At 38.6% G+C, this 24,843-nt stretch overlaps 1 protein-coding gene across 3 annotated transcripts in view; it reads left to right on the top strand.

Moving 5' to 3' along the window:
• Positions 1-5,948: 5,948 nt before the first annotated feature.
• Positions 5,949-24,843, top strand: part of LOC128738102 (nuclear hormone receptor FTZ-F1) — a 375,537-nt gene continuing 356,642 nt past the window's right edge. The window contains exons 1-2 of one of the 3 annotated variants that reach the window (XM_053832955.1): positions 5,949-5,973; positions 6,759-8,877. In XM_053832955.1, coding sequence (XP_053688930.1) covers positions 7,941-8,877 — 937 coding nt within the window. In that variant the 5' untranslated portion in view covers positions 5,949-5,973; positions 6,759-7,940. The other 2 variants (XM_053832954.1, XM_053832952.1) reach the window with 2 other exon arrangements.

Here is a 24,843-nt window from a genome sequence, read left to right as displayed (position 1 = left end):
TTTGAATTTTCTATGAATCTTGAAAGTATGCTATCTCAGCATGTTTTAGCGTTTTTTTGAAAAATAACCCAATATTTCAAAACATGCTAGAGGTCTAATGGTAGCTCGGATTTCAACAATGTCTAAGGAAAAGTTTTTCAAAAAATAGTGCTGAATAAAGCCCATTAATTGAGTTTGCAGTAATTTTATCATAGTATTTCATTAAAATTTTCATTAAAAAAGTGCCATATTTTCGCGTAAAACACGCTTAAAAGTTTTGAAGCCAAGGTTCGCCACTATTGACACTACCGGTAAAAGTTAGTGTAAAATATGAGCTTTCAAATGGATATAGTCTCATTTAGCGCAGAGTAGCGCAGAGCACAGATGTTACGCCTGTAAGGCTACTATATCAGAATTCAACATTATAGAAAAAATGCAAACACTCAAAGTAAACGTAGGATATCTTAATTATGGGATATCTCCTTTACATGGTTGGATAACCTGCTTTGAATGTATGGTCCATATTGCATATTGACTAGATTTTAGAGGTTGGAGGAAATCTAGAGGACAGGGCCTTTAATTATCACCGAAATTCAAATAAAACAGAAAATCTTTTTTCTAAGCATACATTGTTTTTTATGCCTCTGAGTTTCGTATGTACAACTGTACAGTGATTTTCATCATAGTATACAAGTTCAATATAGCGTGAAAATAGAACAGCAGAAAGTGATTTTCAAACCCAGAAGGTGATATTCACTTCAGGAAAAAAACAATTTAAATGCAGTAAATGAAAAGAAAAATCTTATGTCCAACAGCTGAACGCAATAGATGCTAAATAACAACATAAATTTTTTTATTGATTTTCACTGCTCAAACGTGAATATCAGTTTGTTACAATATCACAGGGCGCTGATATTCTATATTTTCATGCAAGAAGTTCATGCTTGCTGTATATAGTTATTATGTACGTTTGATCAAAGCAAGCAGATTTTCAATGCAAGGTTGACTGATAATCCAGAAGTTTGAACGTTATGCTGATGAATATTAACAGCACTGCTAGAGGATACAGCCATAGTAATGACGGAAATACAGCTTGAAGATCTTATACCAATCCTGGTATTAGTTCTGAAATCACGGGTATAGATATGAAATTAATTAAAAGGTTGAGAAATTTCCTTATAGCAAGTTCTTGAACACTTCTTATTTCAGAAAAATTCGAAACTTATAGTTTGTATACCAAAAACCTTTATGTCAGGGTATAGTCCTCGTAGAATACGTCCACTGCAATGCAAAGCATTTAAATTCGTCATGAATGAATCTAGACAACTATATTGCTGATAGAACGAATGACAGAAGAAGCACAAAAATAAGTTTTTTTTTGTTTATTTATAGTCACTTTAACAACTCGGGTCATTCGTGACTTCTGCGGGGTTGGGAATTGAACCACGGTCCTTGGTGTGAGAGGCGTGAATGCTAGCCACTACACCAGTATTGACCCTCACCAAAATAAGATTATTGCGTTAAGCTAAAAATAGTGATAAAAATACAAGACAATATTTTACATGCAAAAATGAGTGTGAAAATACAAATCGTGATAGAATTATTCGTCTTCTTATTTCTCCGGATAAAGCTTATAGCTTCTTCGAAGCGGAAAAATGGAATTAGAAAAATCTTTCCGAGAACGCTATATTACTATTGAAGACGAAACGTGAAACGAGTGATTCTGACTCAGAAGGAGAAGATGAAGAAGAAGAAGAAGAAAAAGAAGATGGAAATAAAGAAGATTAAGAAAACTAATAAGGGGAAAAGTTTTGATTTTTGATTAATATTAACTTATATGGATTTTATGTTGATTATTAAAGCTCATACTTGCTTTGTATTGTTTTATATAATGTTTTATCCTATAAAAATCCATCTGCAATAGTTTTCCAAATGACCCTCATTTCTTATACGTTATTATACTTAAAAATACTTGAAAAATAGTTGAAAATTCTCCCTCACACATAAAATATACGTTCTAATGCAAAATAAACCTGAAATTCGGGCTCAGCAACCCCAAATTACTTAAGAACCCCATATTATCCTTGATTTAAAGAGATTTTTTGCTTGGCCAGCATTTGTATGGAGTCGCCCCACTGTGCAATGCTTCGGTCAGGGATGTGGCCACAAAGTTGAATCTGCGCAATTCTTTCATTCAGAGAGCCAAGGACCGGGAGGGACTGCATGCGTACAAAGTGCAGAAGGCTCCAAATCGTGAAGAACGGCAAAATACAGTGGGAAAGTCACGGGCCCAGAAGCTATATAACTAGATGCTGACGAAGTCTCATTGTCTCATCATGGATGATAACACTTACACCAAGGCGGACTTCCGGCAGCTTCCGAGGCTACTGTTCTTCACCGCCCAGCACAAGTTTGATGTTCCGGAGGAAGTAACGAAGCAGCAACTTTCAAAGTTGGCCAAGAAATACATGATTTGGTTGGCGATCTGTTCATATGGCAAACGGAGTGCGCCGTTCGTGACTACCGGGATTGTAAACGGGATTTCATTTTCTACCTCAAGGAGTACCTAAAGAAGCGTTTGCTTCCTTCGTTAAAGCAACACGAGGGCCCTACGATCTACTGGCCTGATCTAGCTTTGTGCCACTATGCAAAGAATGTCCTGCAGTTGTACGAAGCCAACAGGGTCACTTTCGTATCCAAGGGCATAAACCTCTCCAACGCACCAGAACTAAGGTCCATCGAAAAATACTGGGCTATTATGAAGCAGGCACTACGGAAGCATCCCAAGGAGGTCAAATCTGAGGAAGACATGAAGAAAACGTGGGTTTCCGTACAGAAGAAGCTGCAACCAGATGTTGTACAGAACCTTATGAGTGGAGTTAAGCGTAAGGTGCGAGCGTACGGTTATGGTATTGAAGTAGAATGATATTTCCGTTTTTTTCCGTGATGTATTTTGAAGTGGGACACCGATACAGTCAGAAATTCAGCTCTCTCTCCCCTTCTCTCTTCTTCTCTCTATATATCTCTCTCGTTTGGAGTAATGAACTGATAACCCGGAATTTTTGCGATATTTTATTACATAAAAAAAGATTCAGTCTTGAGTGCAATCTAAACCTAATTTTAAGTTTAATTTCAGTCCAATTTAAAGTACAATTTCATTTGAAATCCAATTAATATTAATTCCAATTTAAGGCCAATTTCAAATCTAATTTATTTCAAATTCCGTCTCCTGTGGCAAGTTTCATTTAATATTCCAATCTAAGCTCAATTTTAAGCCTAATTAAATTCCAGTTACAGGCAGTCCACAATCATGGGTCACACACAATTATGGGTCTTTTTAGCTTTTTCTGCCGATTAATGCGTGAATAGTACACTAATTGATTGATCAAATTGTTAATGTTACTTGTGAGGAACGATTTCATCAATCAATTAGTATACTATTCACGCATTAATCGGCAGAAAAAGCTAAAATGACCCATAATTGTGTGTGAACCATGATTGTGGACTAACTGCAAATCTCCGATTACAAGTCCAATTTTACATACAATCAAATATTTCAATTTAATAGTCCCAATTTCAAGTCTAATTTAAGTAGAAGTACGATTTAAGCCCAATTAATCAAGTCCAATGTAATATATCCTTTCCAAATTCGTGTCTAATTTAATTCCAAATTGACGCCCAACTTTAAACCCAAACTCAAGCCAATTATAAGTCTAATTTAATATCCCATTTTAAAGCCAATTTTAAGTCATGTCCATTTTAATTTCAATTTTTACTCCGATTTAAAGTCCGAGTTCAATCCCAATTTCAAGTGTGATTACAAATGCATTTTCCAGTCGAACTTAAGTTCAAAATCCAGTCCAATTTCAAGTTGTAATCTAATTGAATTGGGTATAAAATGGGGAAGGCAACATAACAAAGCGTTCAACATAGCTCTGGCCGTCCCAAGTTCCTACCTAGCGCCTCCACGCGGCCATACCCGGTAATGCTCCATCTTTGAAAGGGAGTAGCCGAGCTAGGAGGTGCGCTGTCGTGTGGCACCGGCTGCCTAATCTAACAAATGTAGTTTAGGCAAGCGGAATCACACGATCCATTATTGTATTAAATAATATACTAATGATTTTTCTTTCTTTTTTATGAGGTACAGTTAAGGTGTTTTGGTGTTTGATGGTACTCTGGAACCATCCTTTAACCATGACAAGGAACCACAAGAACTATGGAAAATTCAAGATAAGTACTCTGCTTTCATTTGTGTATTATTACCAGAGAGAAAAATTAAACTATTATTATAACATATTCTATATTGTATTGTATGATAACGGCCAGGCCCTTCTCCCCACTTGCCGGGGTCATTCTGCATTAAGAGGGCTTATTCAACGATTGGCTCATGGATCGAGTCCCTGGAAGGCGATTCTCAACATCCCTGGTACGTGTAAGTGTTGTTGCTTACCGCCCAATTCCCGCTTGGCCCTTCATACAGGATCTAGTGAATATGACCGATCGTTCAATATGTAGAATTCTTTTTGTCATGATATGCCCATTGCTATGAACGGACGTTTTGCTAAAGCAAGTGGTGGTACCCTATATTCTTATTCATATTCAAGTTGTATTCATATTCAAGTTGTATTCCATCTTTTACCCGATCCAAAATTCAATTTCAAGTCTAATTTAATTCCAATTTGAACTGGTGTTGGTAGTCTCTTTTCAGGGAAGGAAATAAGGCGCTATAGTCTTGGTCAATTGCAGCCTTACTCCTGGTCTAAGTGCCTCATCCCCGAGGGTCCGGAGTATCACTTTTGATATGGTACGGGAGGTCCATGCTCTCTTTCCACCCCTTAATGCAGAGGAGTTGAATGGAATCCACAGTTTTTATCCTAATCGGATCGTATTTTTGCGATAAGGAAATTAATTGCGTAAAAAAGAACCACTATCCTACGATTACTTTGTAATTTTCAGGTCTAAATATGCTTGTGAAAGGTCGGTGTCCTAGCTTCTGTTTATAGCTGGACACGTGAGTGGTAATCAGCTGCAAATAAGCATTAATCTCATTTTAGAAATATTCCTAACTTAGGTGCCATGAACATTAGGAAAATGGGAAAATACTGAAATTGCACCTCAATTGATACCCCATTTCTATAACATTTCGATAATAAAAGCACTTCAGAAGAAGGTTGATGTATTTATTCGTTATTTTCCTCGTGACGCTTCCGTATTAAAATTGATCCATAAATTATTTTTAAGTGTTTCAAAAAGAAATGCAATTTGCATCGTAAGTGATGGTTCACCATTCCTAGTTTCTGCGCCAAATTCAAACTCAAACCAATGAGTTATAGTACATTCCAGCTGAAAATGCAATTATCCCCGCCTAATTTCCCTCGATGCTCGGCCATACGAGTAGAGCCAGCCAGGACAGGACAAAGCGGCATAATCGAAATTGCACGAGAATCATCTCAACGGACAGACTGACTGCTGGCTGAACTGCGCGAGCGATAGCAAACGAAGCGACGACGGATGTGAGCGAGGATAAAGCGCCTCTGGTCGGTGCGGTGATGTCGCCGCTATCGTCGTTCGCCTGCCTCCCTCCGGAGTGGGGTGGCTGGGAGGAGGGGACCCGTCGTTGGCCGTGAATATGATTCGACTGTCGGTAGTAGCGGCAGCAGCGCGTCGCACTAGTATTGGTTGACGGCTGATTCGCTTTATTCGCCGCCGCTCTCTGGATGTGGGGAATGGTTCTGTGCTGTGCGAGATATTCTATGCAGGGTTTTGCTTGCGCGCTCGTCTAACCGAACCGAAACGAACCGTGCCTGGTCTGGTCTGGTCTGGCCTATAGAAGACGGTGTGTGAGAGACAGAACGGGGAAGTGATGTTTTCCTGCTCACGTTGTATTTAGCAGCCGTCCGAGTTGTTCGCAGTTTTGATCAGCAGAAGCAAGCAGAAGAAAGTGAGAATGTTTACATCCGAGCGATGACGGAACGGGAATGGTCGATCGGGTCTGTAAGTGGTGAAGTATTTTGCATTTTTGGAGCAGTGATTGAAACTTTTACGGGATACACCTGTCCTGTGTGCTAGGATTTATCGTGTGCGCATAGATTTCCACTCCAGTGGAGGCAACATAGGAAGTGATTCGATGTGAAGGTTAATTATGAATTCAATGTCAGTTGCTGTTACAACACACCACACTACTGCGAGCTATTGCGCGAATATTTTTTCGGTGGTTTTGCGAGTGATGAGCATGTGTTAGTACGCGTGTGAGTTCGGCCGCCCATGTTTTGGCTAGACGGGGAGTGTGCGACAGGACAGAGTTCTAAGCCGGCTTGTTGGCACTAACGAACCAGCAGCACCAGAGCGGTGTTGCGCTGTGTTTAGAATCAAGTACTTTCGATGTGTTGCGTAGCGGCCGCTCCATCCGTATTGATGGGATAGGGTGAACTTGTGATAAATCCAACCTGGCCGGTCGTGTGTTAGTGGTCATGGATCCCCAATCCCACTAGTGAGTGTGCGTCTGTCTCGTTTGTGCAGTGAGAGTGAAGGAAAAAAGGCACAATTAAGAACGAGTGTAAGTGGCCTAAAGACCTATATTCGAGTGAAGTTTTGATTATTCCCGAAATTTTAGTGTAAATAAGACCGGATTTGGCGAGATTTCCGCTCAGGATGATAGTAAAAGTGGCGCAGAAAGTACAAAGTTCAGTGTTTCGCCGTGATTTGCCGCTCAAGGTCCGGCAGAAGTGATGAAGTCAAGCATTCTGGAATAAGTTGGGTTTTTTGCAACATTTTTGCAGGTTTCGAATTAGAAGAAATACAAACACAGCATTGTAAGCGCTTTGCTTCAAAAGTGTAGAGTAACAAAGTGCGTGTGTGTAAGTGCGCGTGTAAGCGAAGAATATCATCATCAGTAAGAATGAAATTTGCGATTATTGCGAATTTATAGAATCACTGCAATTGTGTGTGTTATTCGCGAATTTTGCTTCCTGCTGCGCCGTAGCCTCCGGCTCCCAATTACCTACCTGCCCGTAGTTAGTGCACGAAAGAATTTTGGCAGCATTCGGAAATTGCTCTGTAACTTCCGTACCGTACCATCCGATTGCAATTTTTCCTTTCTCGGTTTGCAAAACCATGGCCTTACCAATGGGGGCGCCACTTCCAGTACGGTTGCCGCTTCGGATGCAGCAGTATTAGTGTATGTATGCAGCTGGACCAGATGCGGTACAGCCATGAACCAGCAGCAGTCGTATGACATCAAGTTACTTTCACCCCCGCCCCATCCGACGGTGCAACCCGGAACAGAAGCCAACCCAAAAGCCCCCTACCCACTCTGCCTGCTCCAGGCGTTGCATTCAACTGGAGCCGTTATACATTGCACTGTTGCTGGTGTAAAATTTTCCGAGCTATTTTCGGTCCATGTGCTCTGCTCGCTTGCACTTGTGCTCTTTCTTCGACCTTGAACTATATACTTGCATCCTGTGTATCTCGTTGTGTTTGCAGCTGCAGCTGCGTGTATATCTTCCTGTTGCATCCAGGGAAATTCGGTCGCAGCAGAAGAACCGTAGAGGCCGTGTGACTGGAGCGCAGCAGCGCACTCGATTTCGGAAGCGACCTGCATACCAGGTTCATGTATATGTGTATGGTAGTGTACGTGTGAACCAGTTAGTGTCCTCACTGCAATCTGGATGATCTTGGAATGCGTTCCTACTGGCAGTGGCCAGCTTTTGAGAATCTCATTGTCATTCAGTCAAGTGTTACCTGAAGCGAAGCTGGGCTATTGTAAAAAGTGTTTCGCGTGGCTCGAATCGTTAGTACAAAGATCCAAAGTGTTCAACATCCCGATATCGTAGAGAACGTCCCAAATTCCCGCGTACGTAACGCAAACAAAGTTCAAGCAGTGTGTAAAACAAGTAAATTTTAACCCAAGCATATAAGAAAATATTTAGTGAAGTGAAGAAAATTTAAAACAGGCAGACAAAATGCACGAAGAAGCAACATCGACGGACAGTTCTTCGTCGACATCAAAGCCCACAAACATAGTGTATACCACAATCAATGGCGGAAGTGGCGGGGGCGTTGGCATTGGCGGGGGTGGCAATCACTACAACGGAAATTTACTATTAACGACATCTCCGATTGATGATCCGTCGTCTTCTTCTCTATACGAACTTGTGAACCATCAACAGCAGCAGCAGCAGCAACACCAGCACCAGCAGCAGCAGCAGTCTCACCATCAAGTTCCGCTGCATAACCAGCAGCTCCACCAGCAGGTCTTGACAACTTCTCAACCTACTCACACTACCAAAATCATCATCACTAATAGTTCCCTAATCAGTACCACAACTAGTCCAATCGGGGTTCGACCTCTTCAGCATCACAATATGCAGCAACAACAGCATGTCCCGTTGAACTCCTCCGGGAACGTAATAGTAACTTCCGGCACAGCCGGAACCGTTTCCACTAGCAGTGCTGCCTCTTCTTCTTCGTCGTCCTCCGCGGGAAACACCACCACCATCGTAATCAATACCGACGACGGTGCATTCGAACTTTCCAGTGTTCTTGAAGGCGAACCCGGACCGTCCGACCTCCTGTCGGATGGTGCTTGCAATTCAGCTGTGGCAGCCGTAGCAGCAGCTGCAGCTCTCATAGATCTGCATCCCTCTTCTTCGTCCAGTACCGCTTCGCCGGTACCGTCAACGTCTGCAGTCAGCACGGGTGCCGTTCACCTTCAGGAACTAGGTGTTATGGCACCTGGCTGTTCTGCCACCCTAACATCGGTCCACAATAGCAGCAGCAACAACAACAACGGATCTTCAGCTTCTTCATCCGCTTCCTCGGAGGGAACCAACGTCGGATTGCATGAGCCGATCGAGATCAAGATTCCATCGGAGGGATCTCTCACCCAGGAATCGGACGGTAAGTACAACTTTGATTGCTCTCTTTTTGCCACTAAATAACTTGCATTAGCCAACGCCGCAATTGTTTTGACCCATGGTGATGATAGTTCTTTTCAGGAGGGGACAGTGTTGTAGATATCCGAAAGAATAGGGATTCGTTAACCATTAGATGTTTACGTAACATTAGATACAGTAATAACAGGATTTGTAACTATGTTAAGATAAACATAAGGAGTGATCAAAGAATAATCAAATTAAATGAAATCTTAAACCAATCTTCGTATACTCGATTTTCTTTAAACTTAAACTCAAATATTTATCAATAAATAAACCCACTTTTGTCCTTTCGTTAATAGCGTAACTCACCAAAAGACCACAAGTTTGACAAGAAGAACATATCAAAGAAGAGGCACTGAAAGTATGGTCAGAATCGACCGAAAAAACGGAACTTTTTGTTGTCGCTGTTTTTATGGGGTAAAAAGTGACTTTTCTTATGTAAAAAATCACGAGAAATCGATCGGTGATGGTCTCAACGCGCGGAAATGATGAGAAGTAGCCCATTTTGCCCCAATTACCCCGATTTTCTATTATTTTGAAAGAATCATATACAAACTCTTTCCAATTTTATTTTAGCATAACATAATATAAGCGTTCAATAAAAAAATATGGGTCTAACATTTTTTGACTAGGAACAAACACACCAAATTTGAACGAAATCGAAACACTTTTACTGGTGCTCATTTTGCGATCATTACTTTCTCAGATTTCAGTGCAAATTGTAGGGTAAAACAAGACAAAACATTCCCTCACTCGACATTTTTGTGAAAAACTTGATCGTCATTCGATATTCGGACTGTTTCAACCAGGGTTTCAACCTGCACAACAGGAATGTCTTCTTTAAAATCTCTGGTAAAAGTATCGAATTGATATATTGCTAGTAGTACAAAAACCTTGAGGAAAATGGGGCAAAACGGACTTCTAGATTATGTTATGTTAAAATAAAATAGTTCATATACCTATATCCCAACGTTCTACTCCTTTCCTTACCATAGAATCTCAAATTGGAGAGAGTTTGTACATGATTCTTGCAAAAGTAACAAAAAATAGGGATGAATGGGGCAAATTAGGCTACTTTCCGTCATTTCCGCGGCTTGAGACCATCACCAATCGATTTCTCGTGATTTTTACATAATAAAAGTCACTTTTTACCCTATAAAATCTGCGGCAACAAAAAGTTCCGTTTTTTCGATCGATTTTGCCCACAGTGCATTGCTGTATTAAGAAATTTTATCATTCAAAGTTGATTTAGCTAGCAAGATTTGCTAACTAATCATTTAATCCTTGCCTGTATAACAACTTATTAACTGTAGGTAAGCCTTCTTATGTAAAACTGTGAAACTATACGAGATGTTTTTCGAAACTTGTTTCAATTGACGAGATAAAAACAGTTAAATCAGTTAGCTCACTGATGGCTAACCGTATTTCAGTCCATCGCTGATTTCAAGTTGATTTTCCAAATCTTTTATGTTCTAACTAGGTGTCGATTCCTGAGAAATTATGTAAAAAAATATTAGCTTTGCTTGTCCCATATAACAAATATTCGCATAATAGTCTGTTCTTTGCTTTTTACTGCAATTTTCAAAGCTCAAAACTTTTGGATGAAAAAGTCATGATTGAGTTGAATAATATTTCAAAGTATCATCGTAAATCCTTAGAATAAACCAAAATAACTGGGCAGACGAACGAAAAAACAAAACACACCTTCAAACGCTATACTCAACTCAACTCAATAATTATAATATGGGACTGATATGCGATTATAAGTAGTCCTTCGGTCGGTTTTTATTATTTTATCAACATATTTTCGTGAAAAAGACCTCAATTACAACTGAATCATTAAAGATAGTTTTACACATAAAAGAATTCTTGGTGGGACTGATATGTGATTATAGATTAGATGGGATAACTAGAGTTCATATTTTTCATACTTTCTCAGAACAAATGTATACCTTTTATGTTCTCAATCGATAGCACCGAATAGCATGAAAACAATCAATCTTGATATTTAACCGAAAAAGGGTGAAACTTCATACACACTTAAATTTTTTTACAGAACACCGCAAGTTTTTGACGAAATTAGAACTGCTGAATGTTCGGTAAAAATTTCGGTGAAGGATATCAACGTTTTCGGACCTTTAGTATCGTTTGGCATCACCGAAATTTTTACCGAACATTCAGTGTTTATATATTCATCAAAATTGCAGTGTTCGATAAAAATTTTTTAGAGTGTATGCAATTATGGACAGTATTCTTCTCATAATAGATAAAAAAATGTAATCTAGTACTATATTACGGAAATCTCGTTCGTCTACTAATTTCAACTTCAGTCGTGGTGCTAAAAATTTTATTTTCCTAATAGTGCGCAATTTGTTCGTGCGAATCTAAGCGTTTCAATCTTTTTAGTTTAGTATTCTACTGGCGTTGCCTAGGAATCAATTTTAAGAAACACCTCTTTCTATTTAGTGTCTAAAGCCCCCAAAATTTAGTAAAAGCAACCTGGGAAATGACGATTCCATAATTTTTCTTGTCAACGGCCAGGCCAAGGGGAAAAAAAAAGCGTGGACCTCCCGTACCAAACGCTTTCCATATAGATAATGATTTGTCAAGAATTGTTGCGAGTATCTTCGCTTGCAAAAGTTAAGTGATACTCCAGACCCCCGGGGATGAACTAATGGCATTTACCACCGTTGCCTGACCGATTCCGTCCAACAGAAAATAAAGCCGCGTTTCCGATGGTGCATCCCAAAACATATATCTGTGAAGCTGAAAACTGATACGTTAAGTGATAAATGTATCTTTCTTAGCTGTGAGCCGGATGTACCTGCTGACGAGCTAAGGAAATCTAGGAATCAACGATTCAGGGATTCTTGTATTTTCTGAAAAAAAAATCGAATTTTGGTTAACTACAAGGGAAGAGGCAAAAATCTAAAAACAAACGCTAAAAATAAAAGAAAAAGACAGGCAAATCGATAGAGAAAGGATAAAGACCCAGCTAGCACCAACTCGTATATCAATGGACGAAAACAATCGTAAATATCTCCTAATAAACTCGAAATCGTTACTAAAGCTGGATAAAATGGAATCAAGTTGATTTTCTGTCGTATATAATGATAATGACTGACATACATACGATTTTCAGCACAAAATCGCAGAGTAGTACGCAGCGACTCGCTCTTAATCGGATATTATCGTATATGAATACTTATATAGTCGTAACACTCAAAATTATTCGTAATCATGTATATCGCCTCCAAAATAGTACGGATATGCCAATTTTGCGCATGAAATAAGATTTATTTAGCACGTATATCTGTACGTAATGCTGATTTTTACCTTTTTTATACATAGGAAAATCCTAGCTGGGGAAGAAGTTACTACGTTAATATACGAATGTGAAATGAGATAGACTGCTAATAAGTTTACTATGTTAATTCATTATCTACTATTCCTTTAAGTAACTTACGTCTTATAGACAGAGTGTCATTCCAAAAAGTTTTACATACCAGCATTACAAACAGATATTTAGTTTTCAGCACTAGTAACTCAGTGGATCAATTTATAATATTTTCCCCAGTCGATTGGATTTGAGTTTTGAGTTTTATTGCATTCTTATAATAGTATCTATGACCAATTATAGTGGGCGCTTCATAAAGAGCAAATTAAATTTTTGGAAATTTAGTTAAAATCTTTTTTAGAGACATTTTCTGTACGATTTCCCACGCACATGACAAAAATGGTATAATGGCACCAGATAAATCTAAGTTTTGACAGATGTTTGATTACGCGTCTGTCTGACAAGCAAAGTACAAAATCGTCGAGATATTTTGGTAATGTGCCTGATTTTCTAGCGTCGTGCAAAAAGATCATTTCTTCTAATTTTAGTTTTGCGTTGAGCAAAACTAGCAAGACGTTTCCCGAAAAACTCCTCCCGAATGATCAATTTATCGTCAGATTTTTGTCCGACGCATTTATTCGTGTTTACCACCATTTACCAGAAATCCTATTGGCAATCCCGCACATGGCTTAACTATCACGATCAGAGCTGGAAAAAATTGACAACCCTGCATGAAGGTGAATATAAAATGCTTTTAGCGCATACAGTTTTACCCAGTCAGCCCAAGGACATAACTACTGAACCGCTAACAGTGTCTGTCTTTGTCAGTTTTTTACCCTTCAAAACAATTCATTCGTGAATTGCAGTGCTGAATGAGTGTTCGACTAACCTGTCAGTCAATTTTCTTGCTCTTGACTGATCCTTCAGATCTTAAAGTTTAGCTTTTAAACAGCCTGCTTTTTGAAATCAACCAATACCTGGATGAAAGAAATTAGTTAAAACTTCAGAGCACTGTTTACGTTTACTGTAATTTCGTTTGCCGCTGTAGGCAGTTCAAAATGAATGAATGATTCACATTTGGTTTCATGCACTATTGTCGAGAATGAATGAATGTAGAGAACAACACGAACATGAATGCAAGCGATTCGCTCAAATCGTTGGTTTCAGGTTGGCAAAGCTGAGTTTCATCTCATTTCATCTGTACTAGAAACAGCAAAGAATGAGCAGTATATTGCATCAATTCAGCAGTATGGCATAAATTGAATATGAGTTTTCTATGTACTTGCCACGATATGTACGCACAAGTAATGTATCTGTCTTCGTGCCTTGACCAACGGTGTCAGACTTTGCTTAAGAAAAATTCGTAGAAAAATTTACCATCTGTGCTTTTATCACCGAAGAACGTCTTTGTTTTTCCGTGTTTCATTTTTCATCGTTTGGTTTTTTAATCTTTTGTCTTATCTTAGTTTTTTATCTTTTTTGTTATGAATAGTCTGTCGTCTTTTGCTATCGTCTCCTTTTCGTTTTTTGGTGTCTTTTAAAGTCTGTTAGACGCAGTTCGTTCTTTTAAACCGGCCTTTTAACATCGTCGTTTTTCCTGTTTTCAGTGATTTGTTGTCATTTTTACCGTCTTGCAAATCACTTTCAAAGTTTTTGTCACCCCCCTTGGAAATTGGCTTGAAAAATCGGGGGGCAAAAAAATAATTTGTAGGATATGAGTTAATTTTTTTTTATAAAATCAATTGCCTGGGGGCTCTACAGTTTGAAAAATTCGAAAAATGAGTGTACGAGTTTAGTTAACGCTTCTATCATGAAATAGAAATGGAATTTCAAACCGTGAAATATCCGAAACTCGGCCAAGAAAATTTTCTTTCGTTTTTGTCTTTTTTGTTCGTAGATTTTTTAATGAAAAATAACAACGTATTCATTAAAAGCAAGAATAGATTTGGTTTTCACGTTTAAACTTTAAGTAAAAATGCCTTCAATCCATTTTTTTGCTCGATTAAAAAATTCTCTTTGTTTTTTTTCGCCCCTCCTTCAGTGGCCCAACACTGGAGGACCAAAACTTTTTTTTAAATATTTGTAATGGCCTAAATAGATGTAGCAATTATGTGGTTTATGTTACAATATTCATTTTCAGTCACTAAATAGTCAATATTAACGAAAAGTTTGAAGGCCAAATTTCCCCATGTATTTTTTTTGTGATAACCTTGCTGCACAGGCTGATACGACAGTTAAACACACAATTTGTTTAGCGAGATTTCCTTCTACAAAAGAGTAACAACCCCTCCCACCCCCCTCCCCACTCAACAGGTCAAACATTCTTTACGACGTTTAAATCTATTCACTGAAAATATAATTTCGTACTTTTTACCTTTGTTATACTATAACAAAGGTTTGGGAATTGGTCGAAAAACACGAAATTGATCGGAGGCCCGGAGGGCCGAGCCACATATACCAATCGACAGGGTTCGACGAACTGAGCAATGTCTGTGTGTGTGTGTGTATGTATGTGCGGAGCGCAACTTTTCTATCGCCTGTTTCTCGGAGATGGCTGAACCGATTTGTTCGCTATTACTTTTGTTTGAAAGGTATTATTGCCTAGTATATCACTATTGAATTGTTTCGAGGTCCGACATTTCGTTTAAAAGTTATAAGTAAAAAAGTAAAAATTACGCGACACGATTTTCTCCGTACCCAAATGACCGATTTCAACGATCTTGGTATCGAATTAAAGCTCTTGTTAACACTAAATTTTTCGGATAAATTTTATTGAAAACAAACAATCAGTTTAAAAGTTATGCTTAAAAAACCTGTTTTGACAAGGTAATAATTATCGCCTGTTTCTTAGAAATGACTAAAGCGATTTAGACGCTATTAGTCTCATTTGACAGGTAACATAACCTAATAGAGCACTATTGATTTGTTTTTTAATTGGACGTTTAATTTGAGAGTTATGATCAATTGAATACAACACATTAAAATTTACAATAATTTATAACGATTTCATCTAAGATGATTTATCTAGTTTGAATTATTTTGGCATCAAATTAGAGATTTTAATGCTACAAATATATCTGCAAAATTTCAGAAGTATCGGTTTTGCCGATCAAAAGATATTAACCCTCCAACACTCGCGCCGACTTTTGTAATTCGGTTACTCGTGCGCACAATGGTCCAAAGCCAAAAAGACATGCGCATTAGAATTTTGACTGGGAAAACTTGGTTTTAGGTTTATGGAACCTTCGGAAGAATTTCTTGAAATTGAAAGTTCTATCGTCTGGTGCAATTTAAATTTTGATTAATCCCCCTATAAGTGAAATAAAAAAATTATTTTTCTTCAGTTTCAATATAACACATTGATGTGTTCTGCAAAGTTTTAGAACATATTACATGAAATTTTGTTGAATACAGTAACCTTCTATCTATTAAGCGAAGAGAGAAAAATCTTATTCATTGTATATGAATTTGTAAGATCAGTTTTTTCTATTTTAGCTCTTTTTGTAATTGTTGCATTCCTTTTTCATGTATTACAAAATTGTATAAATAGTAAAAATACACAACTTTGATTAATATAGTATACCTCTATGTTTGTTTGTTTAGGAACTGTAGAACTTTGATTAAAAAAAAGCCTTAATTTTGACCCCGAATAACTCGACTACCAACAGATACATTTTAAACATTTTATATTTGCTAATTGTGTTGCTGCATACAGACACCATTTTTACATATGAAGAAACGAGAGAAACTTCCAGGGCCAATCGCGGTACAACTCACATGCTGATTGCTTCGTTTCTGTGATGTCAGTTTATGCTGATCTATTTGCCCAACAATTTAAAGTATTAATGCATAATTATGACATTTTGCTCATAACAAGGTAATTGAAGAACATTACGTTTAGGTAATTGAAGAACAAGAATGTTAGTTAAGCAGAGATTTGTAACTTTATAACAATATGGCATTCAAAAACCTACACGTGTTGTACAAAATGCAACAGCGTGAGTAATCGAAAGTTAATAGAAATTGATGAAATTTATTCAAGAAAACTTTATTGATATCAATCAAAAATAATGGCGTTACAGAAATTTATGCGTAGTTCAAAAACCTATGAACTAGACTTTTACTACGCAATGTATATGTTAAAGAATATTTCCTCTTATAACTTGCTTTTACTTGCACTTACTCAAATTAGAAACAACCAGCTTACCCTTACTCAGTAATTTCATGAAAAAAGGATCTATCAAAATTTATAGGTGCTGCTATTTTGTTCAAATTTTGTAAACTTATTAAATTTCCAAAAATTTAATGAAAACCAACGCACCACGCAACGTTAACCAATAGATGAATTATGTTTCGAAGACGTGTCGATTTCTATCTCAAATAGCAAGTAAGACCGTATAACAAAGGTTCCTTTCACCACTAGGTGGATTAAATCGGGTTTTTTAAAAAACATTCGTAAAACTATATTCGTAGCTGACACAAATAATTTTATACCTTTTAAGAACTTTCGTAGGCTTATTGTCTACCGTCAATGTTGTTATTACGAATGGTTCGTATTTTCTACGAGATCACATTCGTAGCTGTCTTGCATCAAGACCCATTTGATGCACGGTTGTTGCCTGGCATCGTTATCGACGAAAACGGGTTGCGAAGATTGTATGAAGAGAAAATAGACTTGTGCAATTATGACCTTCTTGGTATGCAGTAGCTGTGGTTCAGTGGTTTGCGTCGCCGTCGGCTGTTCGTAAAGAAGCATGACAAACGAGCTCAGTACGGTTCCCGATAAAATCTGCTTTTTTCGGAGATAAAAAAGATTTCGCTATTTTTCGATAGGTGTCGGTAATGTAGCATAATGACACCTATCGGAAAATAGTGAAATCTAGTATTATTTTTATCGACAGCCTTTTCGCGCATTCGTAAAATCTACGAACCATTTTGTAAAATGCAATAATTCGTACGAGTATAGCTTTGCTACTATGTAAAAAAAAATTCAGGATTGATTTTACGAATCTACTTCGTGGTAGAAAACAACGAAAGAATTCGTAAAGCAAACGCTTGTTTTCGTACTATAAACCAAGTTTTATTATCAGTGTACCAATTTGATATCTGTGGTTGGGAAGTACGCCAGAGTGCAAAACCACCCCTTTTCTTCAACCAAATTTATCGTTAGAACGTCTAGTCTAGTCTAATTTGATGTCCTGAAAAAAAACAATTTTGTTAATATGTAACACCACTCCTTTTCTTCATTGCTTCTCTTCGATTTTATCTTTAAACATTGAATCTAGACCAATTTCGTGTCCTGAAAGTGAAACGTCATAGAAAATTGAGCGGTCATTCTTTCCCTTTGCCAGATTGCATCCATTAACGGCAAGAACTTGTTCGAAACTGTTGTCTTGCACGGAAACAGGACGGAAGGGACATTAGTGCATGTGACGTGACGTGTCTTATCCGAGAATAGTTTTTAAGTGTTTCATTTTCTGCTTTGCGTTAGTTAGTTGCTTGCAATTCTTTACATAGCTTCAATTATATTTCTGTCAAGTATGCAAATTGCTGTAAAGTAGAGTGTCGAAACGAACTAGTAAGATGCAGAGGACGTTAGTTAATTGGTATTTTGCCAGGCTGTTCACATGTTAGTTGTAAGACAGTTATACTTCAAATCAATCTATCACAGTGAATGATTCGTGGAAATTGACGAATGCGAATCAGTGTTGTAAATGATAACCCAGAATAGTTATTTATTTTTTCGGTTTAATCATAGTTGTAAGCAAGCTCCTTAAGTAAGCTAACTTCGTCAACTGTATACTAGTTTCAAGCCCGTTAGTTAAAGTTGAGTAGTGCTACAAGTCATGCAATTATTGTCAAAATGCGAAATCATCGCCAATCACTCAATTCAAGAAAATCCAATTCTATCTGCAGTTATTACTTGGTGGCCTTTAAAAAGGCCGATTGATGGATTATATTCAGATTTGACCTCAAATTTTACTTGAAGCTGGTGTGCCATGATAATTATGCAGGAATCCCAGAAGGATCTGGGACAGCATTTTGGCTAATTTACTCAGGAACAAGCAACAAACCAAGGTCTGACCCTCACACGCGGCATCCGTAGCGCACTGTTGTAGTGAGCCAAACGGGACGCAATGATAGTCAGAAACATACACATAAGACATGTTATCAACGTTACAAGTATTATACGGCATACTGCTACGTCACCCTTACGTACAACCCTTTTTTCCTGTGTGGACTCGTCACTGCGACCAGTATAGTTGATCTATTGTGATATCGCCCGGGTGTTTGCTGTATGACCTGCACTGCATTTCTTTTTGCTATATTCGCTATTGAATGAGCGATATGCTTATTAAATTTTATGCCTGCTTGTGTGTATTGGGGTTTACCCTTCCTTTAAAGCTTGATCTACTTAACCCACTTATTCCTCGCTGCTAGTGCTATCCCATATTATAGCCGTCCCTGGCGAGGACTCATTCGTTCCTCTGACCAGCACACTTAACTGTAGGAGGGACTTTTGCACTATCAAGAGGCTTCAGTGGGTAAATATAGAATTCAGTACGAAGGAAGGCTAAATGAGGGGCCTGAGAATAAACTCATGCTAAAGTCACTTGACATTGAATGACTTGATTCTACTGAGGTTCGAACCCACGACCACTCGCTTGTCAAAGCAGACTCGGTAACTTTGCGGCTACGGAGCCCCCCATACAACCCTTAAGGCAGTATACCTTGTAGGTTTGATGCCAGAAGGGCACTGGGTCTTGAAGATCGTCTTTTGTAGCTAGCCCCAATTGCAGCCAAATTTGGCACACACTTTTTGACTACACCTCTTCAGCTAAGCAAAATTTAAAAAAAGGATATGTATTGATACCTTCCAGATGGCCTAGGAGTATGATACTGGTTTAATAAGGCAGTCTCTTATTTTCGAATTGCAGCTGGGAGACGGGAGTTCCTTAATGACTGGTCCAATAAGTAAAAGGGACTGCAATTCTCTTGTGTTTGGACCGATAGGAATTATACAAATAGTTGGAAGAAATGAGAGGGGAGCGGGCAAGGGGCAAAACAAGAAATAAAGTCTATGTTTCTCTTTCATTGTAAGGATTTTCGCAGAAAAATCAGATGTACAAGTGGCTATGGACAAAAGAGGTGTGGCCCCTTACCAGGCGGGAGATCCAAATCGCAGTCATCCCCGTCGGGATTAGAAATCCCTCTTGCCAAAAGCCCTGTGTTGATTCACTTATGTCAAGGTACATGTAGGGTTTATTTTTAATTCCCGTCGTTAAGTATTGAAATTACGCAACTGACTTTATTTTTTAAGTTCGTCGTACCGTTTTAAAATCCGTCCATCAAAATTTTTCATCGTCCGAACTAAAAATCACAACAATGTTTACGAAGCTAACGCGCATGTACCTATTTGTGTAGGATGGCATGACAAATGTTATTCTGCAAAATTTCTACAGGTTAGGCAAGTTGTCCTGGTTGTAGAATAACGGCAATGCCTTGCGTAAGTTATTTTCATTTGTGAATGACGGAAATTAAAACGATTTGTCGACATTTTCTTCTTCGTCACACGAAAAAAAGTAGGAAATTTGGCTGGTAGTACTTCTTTAATGATAAAAAGTATTTAAATAAATCTCAGCTCACTTTGATTGATCGCGTATGATAGACAACAAACTAAAATATTAGGGAATAACCAGTTTTGCATTATGTGTCATAAAAATGCTGATATTTTTAATAATTTGTGTTGGATAGGACGGGAATAGACAACTATGACGAAGCAGCAATATATCCTATGTCAAGTTTGATGAAGAACAGTCCAGATGTTCCGGAGTTGTAACGCAACATAGATAGTCACGTTCGCTTATACTTAGAAATGTTAAAACCCTACATATGCAATGTTGATTTATTTGAGATACGCAAAAGACCCCTTTTTAGTTTCTTGGAATAATACACAGAAAACTGCTTTCTTTGGAATGTAATCAGCGGGTTTCAATTTTGCTTGCAGCTTTTGCTTTAAAGTATTAAAGAATTACTTGTCATTGACATTGTTTATGTTGTTGAACGTAAGACCGACCGAAAACTGATTGTAATGATCCAGTTAACCAGACGAAATAACAGATGCGCGACAAAAACAATTTCAATGACAAGTAATGTCTATAAGACATGGATATTTGATAAAGAACAGACAGTATTCGATCGCTGAAGAAAATTAAAAACAAAGGGTCGAAAAGTTGGTTGTTGTTCTAATTTTAATAGTCTGACAGTCAATAAAAACGAAAATACTAAGTTCTACAGTCAACAAAATAGATTGGTAATAAGTAAATTTATAGGGGCTCATAAATCACTTTTAATTGAGGCGGTATAGTCAAAAGAACAGAATCGACTGCAGGCTAACCTACGGCCAATGATGAATGAATTGATTATTTTTCACTTTTGAATGTTTAGTTGAAGAATTTCTCTCCACGGTTTCTCAACTTTCCAAGCACGGACGATTTAACTATACCATAAAATATTGGCGGCAATTACAAATTAATTAAATTGTTTTAGGTTTCATAGCAAAAACTTACCTAGCATAGTCATACGTAAACCATATGATCGTGACTATAGCATAACCCTTTGGATTTGTTTTGACTAAATGCACTTCAAATCGTGATATATAATGACAAAAATGCTTAATTTGTAATGAAAAGAATTCATAACTTCTTCTTATTGAAAAGCTACTCAATTGACAACTTCCAAAAAATATGCAACCATACAACTTCTAAATATTGTCCAAAGACAATTTTGATGAGTAAATATATAACTAGATTGAAGTTAGTGCATGATTGCTCAGCCATCCGAAAGCAATAAATACCGGTAATTTATAGTAAAGCTAATTCATAAAGCTTCCAGTGTTTCAATAAATTTTCAATGTACTAACCAGAACTGCTATTCAAAACAAATTTATTATATTTAGTTTAAAATCATATACCAACCCTTGTAATAAATTGAAAAATGATTGAAACAAACATAAAGCACTTAACTAATATGAAGGCATTTATTTTCACATGCCAGCGGAATCCAATAAATCACCCCCCAGTTAGCCTTAAACATGGGCATTATTTTTTTTGTCGTATTATAATTAGTCAGGATCGATACCCCAGTGGCAGTGACTGAAATTGTTTTCGTATTCCGTGCTTTGCCCGATGCCGATGTATAATCCAGCCCGAAGCTTGTTTTGCTTGCTTGTGTCCTGCTGACACTGCCCCAAAAACCATAACCTCAATAAAGGGCTCACAGTAGCTGAACTTGACACATGATGTTCCGATTCCGTGGCTACTCCTTAGCCTTCTATCCGGGCAATCGCGCCAACACAGTCTGTATTGACCCCTCCTGCACGCGTTCCCCGTTACATTCGCCCGTGGTGCTTCGCAGTCAACAGCGGCATTACATTCACACAGTCAAGTACACCACACCAATACTGTCACCACCCAGTGCTGGTGTTTGTAAGTACATGAGCACACAAGGAAGTTCCATCTGTATCCTAAAAAGTGCTGAAATCCCTCTTATGCTGAAATTTCACTACATTGTGTTATAAACACCATTCACCCCAACCATCCATTCGTTTTGGGCGGGAGGAGAAGCATGGAGGCGGCTGGTATTCGATGCCTTTTGCAGCGACTTCAGCTGTACGTTTGTGCGTTTACTGTATGTGGGAGACATGGCTTGTTACTAACCAAAAGTAGGTCAACATCCTTCCCTTCCCGCATGTCCGCACACCCGCGCACGTCCTGACCTATCTTGATTCAAAGCATGTTTTCCGTACCGAAATGCCTATTGACTTTACTTTAACAGTTTCTAGTTTTGTGCCATACGAAGCAAAATTGTGCGGTTTTCTGCCCTACTATGATTTACAGCCGAATGAATAAACTTCCTTTTACTCTATTTAACGTGCGTAAAAGTGATTTATTAACAAAACTATAAAACAAAATAACGATCTAAGAGATATCCCATTCCACATTGACTTGCGTCATAAATTCATCCATGACACGTTCTTCTAGAACGAAAGTTTTCCCCTGCAACCGAAACTAGTTCAGGTTCAGGTCAACGAGATTTTATCGAGCTCGTTCTGCAAATCCTCTGCTGTGGCTTGCTGATGGGGACAGAAACTTGACCTTAACTTGCACGATCGCGGTCCCGCTGTTGGTGGCAGCACCGGGCGGTAGTGGCCTCCCGGCTTGCTTCCATGCTGTGGCGGGATTCCACCAGTGCGCATGTGCACTATCTACAACCAACACTCTCGCTCTGAATGTTGAATGTTTGTTACGATTGTACAACCTGAACACCATCGATTCGCATCCTTTCGGCATTCCTCTACCAACGAACGGTTGTCGCCTTGGAGCACTGGCCACAAACACAAACCCCTGCCCTGCCAGGACTTCACCAGTGTCTCTAGCTCTCTCTCTCTCTTTACCCTTTCGTTGCATTTACCTTCCCTAGTTGACTCATACCTACTGTTTGTGCATGTAATTGTTACATCCTAGTTTATTTTTCCTATTTCCTGCCAGATTCAACGAACGATTCATGCCGTTTGCTAGTGGGGCTCAATGCATAAAGCGTCGGTACATAAGGTACTGGAACGCCTAGTGCACTGGAATGGCGGACGTAAATGCAAACGAACAATAATTGTGAGCTGGTGGTGCGCTGCAAACGTAAACGGCGCGATGGCATGATCTTGACCTGTTTCATTTCTTGGGGGAGGACGGGATTATTTCGGGACACGGGACGGTACAGTGGAACATGTGGTACATGCATTTCGTGGAGCTTCGCAAGCTGCAAATTAAATAGAGCCCAGAAAAGCAAAGTAAGAAAAGCCGCGGCGATGCTGCATTCCGTTTTCGGAAGTTGACCTTCAATTTATTTTGCACAGACTGTTCGCTTGAAAATATTATTTAAATTTAGAACATTTTCATTGAAAATATTTTCCCATCTCAAAGATATTTTAGGTTATTAAATTAGCATAATATACAAAAAAAAATCTGCATAGCTTTCAGTTTCATCGCAGAATGGCAGTTTACTTTAAAGCTCTTCAGTACTGCTTGACAACGGCCCAATAGTTTTCAATTGGGCGGAGCACTTGCGTGTTGGAAGAGTTATTGGCCTTGTACACCTGCACGATTGTAGATTAGGATTTCGCCTGAAATCGCTGGTCACTTGTCCGGATGTAAGCTTCCTTGTTGTAACAATGTAATGTAAACATTCCTCGAATACTTTTGTTGTATTGGTGGCAATTGATTTAACTACTTTGAATAATTTCACTAACTCAGTAAACGGAAAACTTTTGATACGTTGCGCCAGTTGGACACATTTAGATAACTGAAAAGCCAATGTTAAAATCAAAATAAAAGCATCATTCTGCCTGCCGAATTAATTAAGAATTAAGACGTGCTCAGCTTATTTTAAAGGATTTTAAAAAATGCGCCAAGTTTACTTATTTTACATAAGTTGCGACACGATCCACTATCGGTTCTGCTCCCAACAGATTATAGTCCTCCAGTACTGTCGATGTAGTAGAACACCAGCTGAACGTGCATCATCTTCGACAGCGCACATTCACCGGGTGCTGGGTCTACCCGAAGTAACCGGCCTCTTCCTGGTTCTCTGCTGAAAATAGTTTTGGTTAATCTTTTGTCGGGCATTCTGGCCATGTGCCCAGCGCATCGCAGCCTGCCATATTGTTCTACGTTCACTATATCAGTATATTTGTATACTGGATACAGCTTCTAGTTGACGCGTCTACGCACACTTCATTTTCCGTTTTTCCAGCAACTGTTGATCGCAGAATTGGCATCGATCAGTTTCCTATAGGGTTCATGATTCATCTCCGTAAAGGGCCACTGAAAGAATCTGTGTTCTAAAGAGCGCCAATTTTTTGCGAATTTGCGAACTAAGAGACTTCAGCAGATTATTTAATCCGTAGTAGACCCAATTCGCGGCAGCAATTCGTCGTTTTGCTTCGCGGTTTCCATCATTGTCACGTGTCTCATGCGTGCATCCTACTTCATATCCTTCCCCCTACAAATTAACTTCGGCACCAACACCATTTGAACTTCTATATTGCCTGCCTGTAATCATGTACTTCGTTTTGGTAGTGACTCACCAGTGTTCAAATCTTGCTGCTTCCAATTAAAAAGCCCAAAAACCCACTCCACTACTCGGCGATTGATTTCGATGATACCGACGTCATTCGCAAAACCGAGCAGCATGTGAAATCCCGTGATGATAGTCGCGTTCCTTTTCACGTTTGCACCTTCCAAGGCACTATTGAATAGCAGATTAGAGAGTGCGCTCCCTTGCATCAGTCCAACCTGTTCCTTTTCAGCCACAACTCATTTCGTTCGACTGATTCGTACGCAGCCGTAAAGTGAACAAGCAGATGATGAGTCTGCAAGTTCTGTTCCTGGAAATAAAGGCTGGATTTCGAATTTTACTTTTGGAAGTTGTTTACCCATAGATACGAACGCAACACACGATCATTACTCTATTGAATCGCCTTTTGCCTGGATTACACGCTTCAAATGCTTTTTAAAGTCGTTACATGCTGCACGC

The sequence above is a fragment of the Sabethes cyaneus genome, chromosome 2 (assembly GCF_943734655.1).
Source record: "Sabethes cyaneus chromosome 2, idSabCyanKW18_F2, whole genome shotgun sequence".
In the NCBI taxonomy this organism is placed as follows: Eukaryota; Metazoa; Arthropoda; class Insecta; order Diptera; family Culicidae; genus Sabethes; species Sabethes cyaneus.
This window is presented reverse-complemented; position numbering and strand designations above follow the sequence as displayed.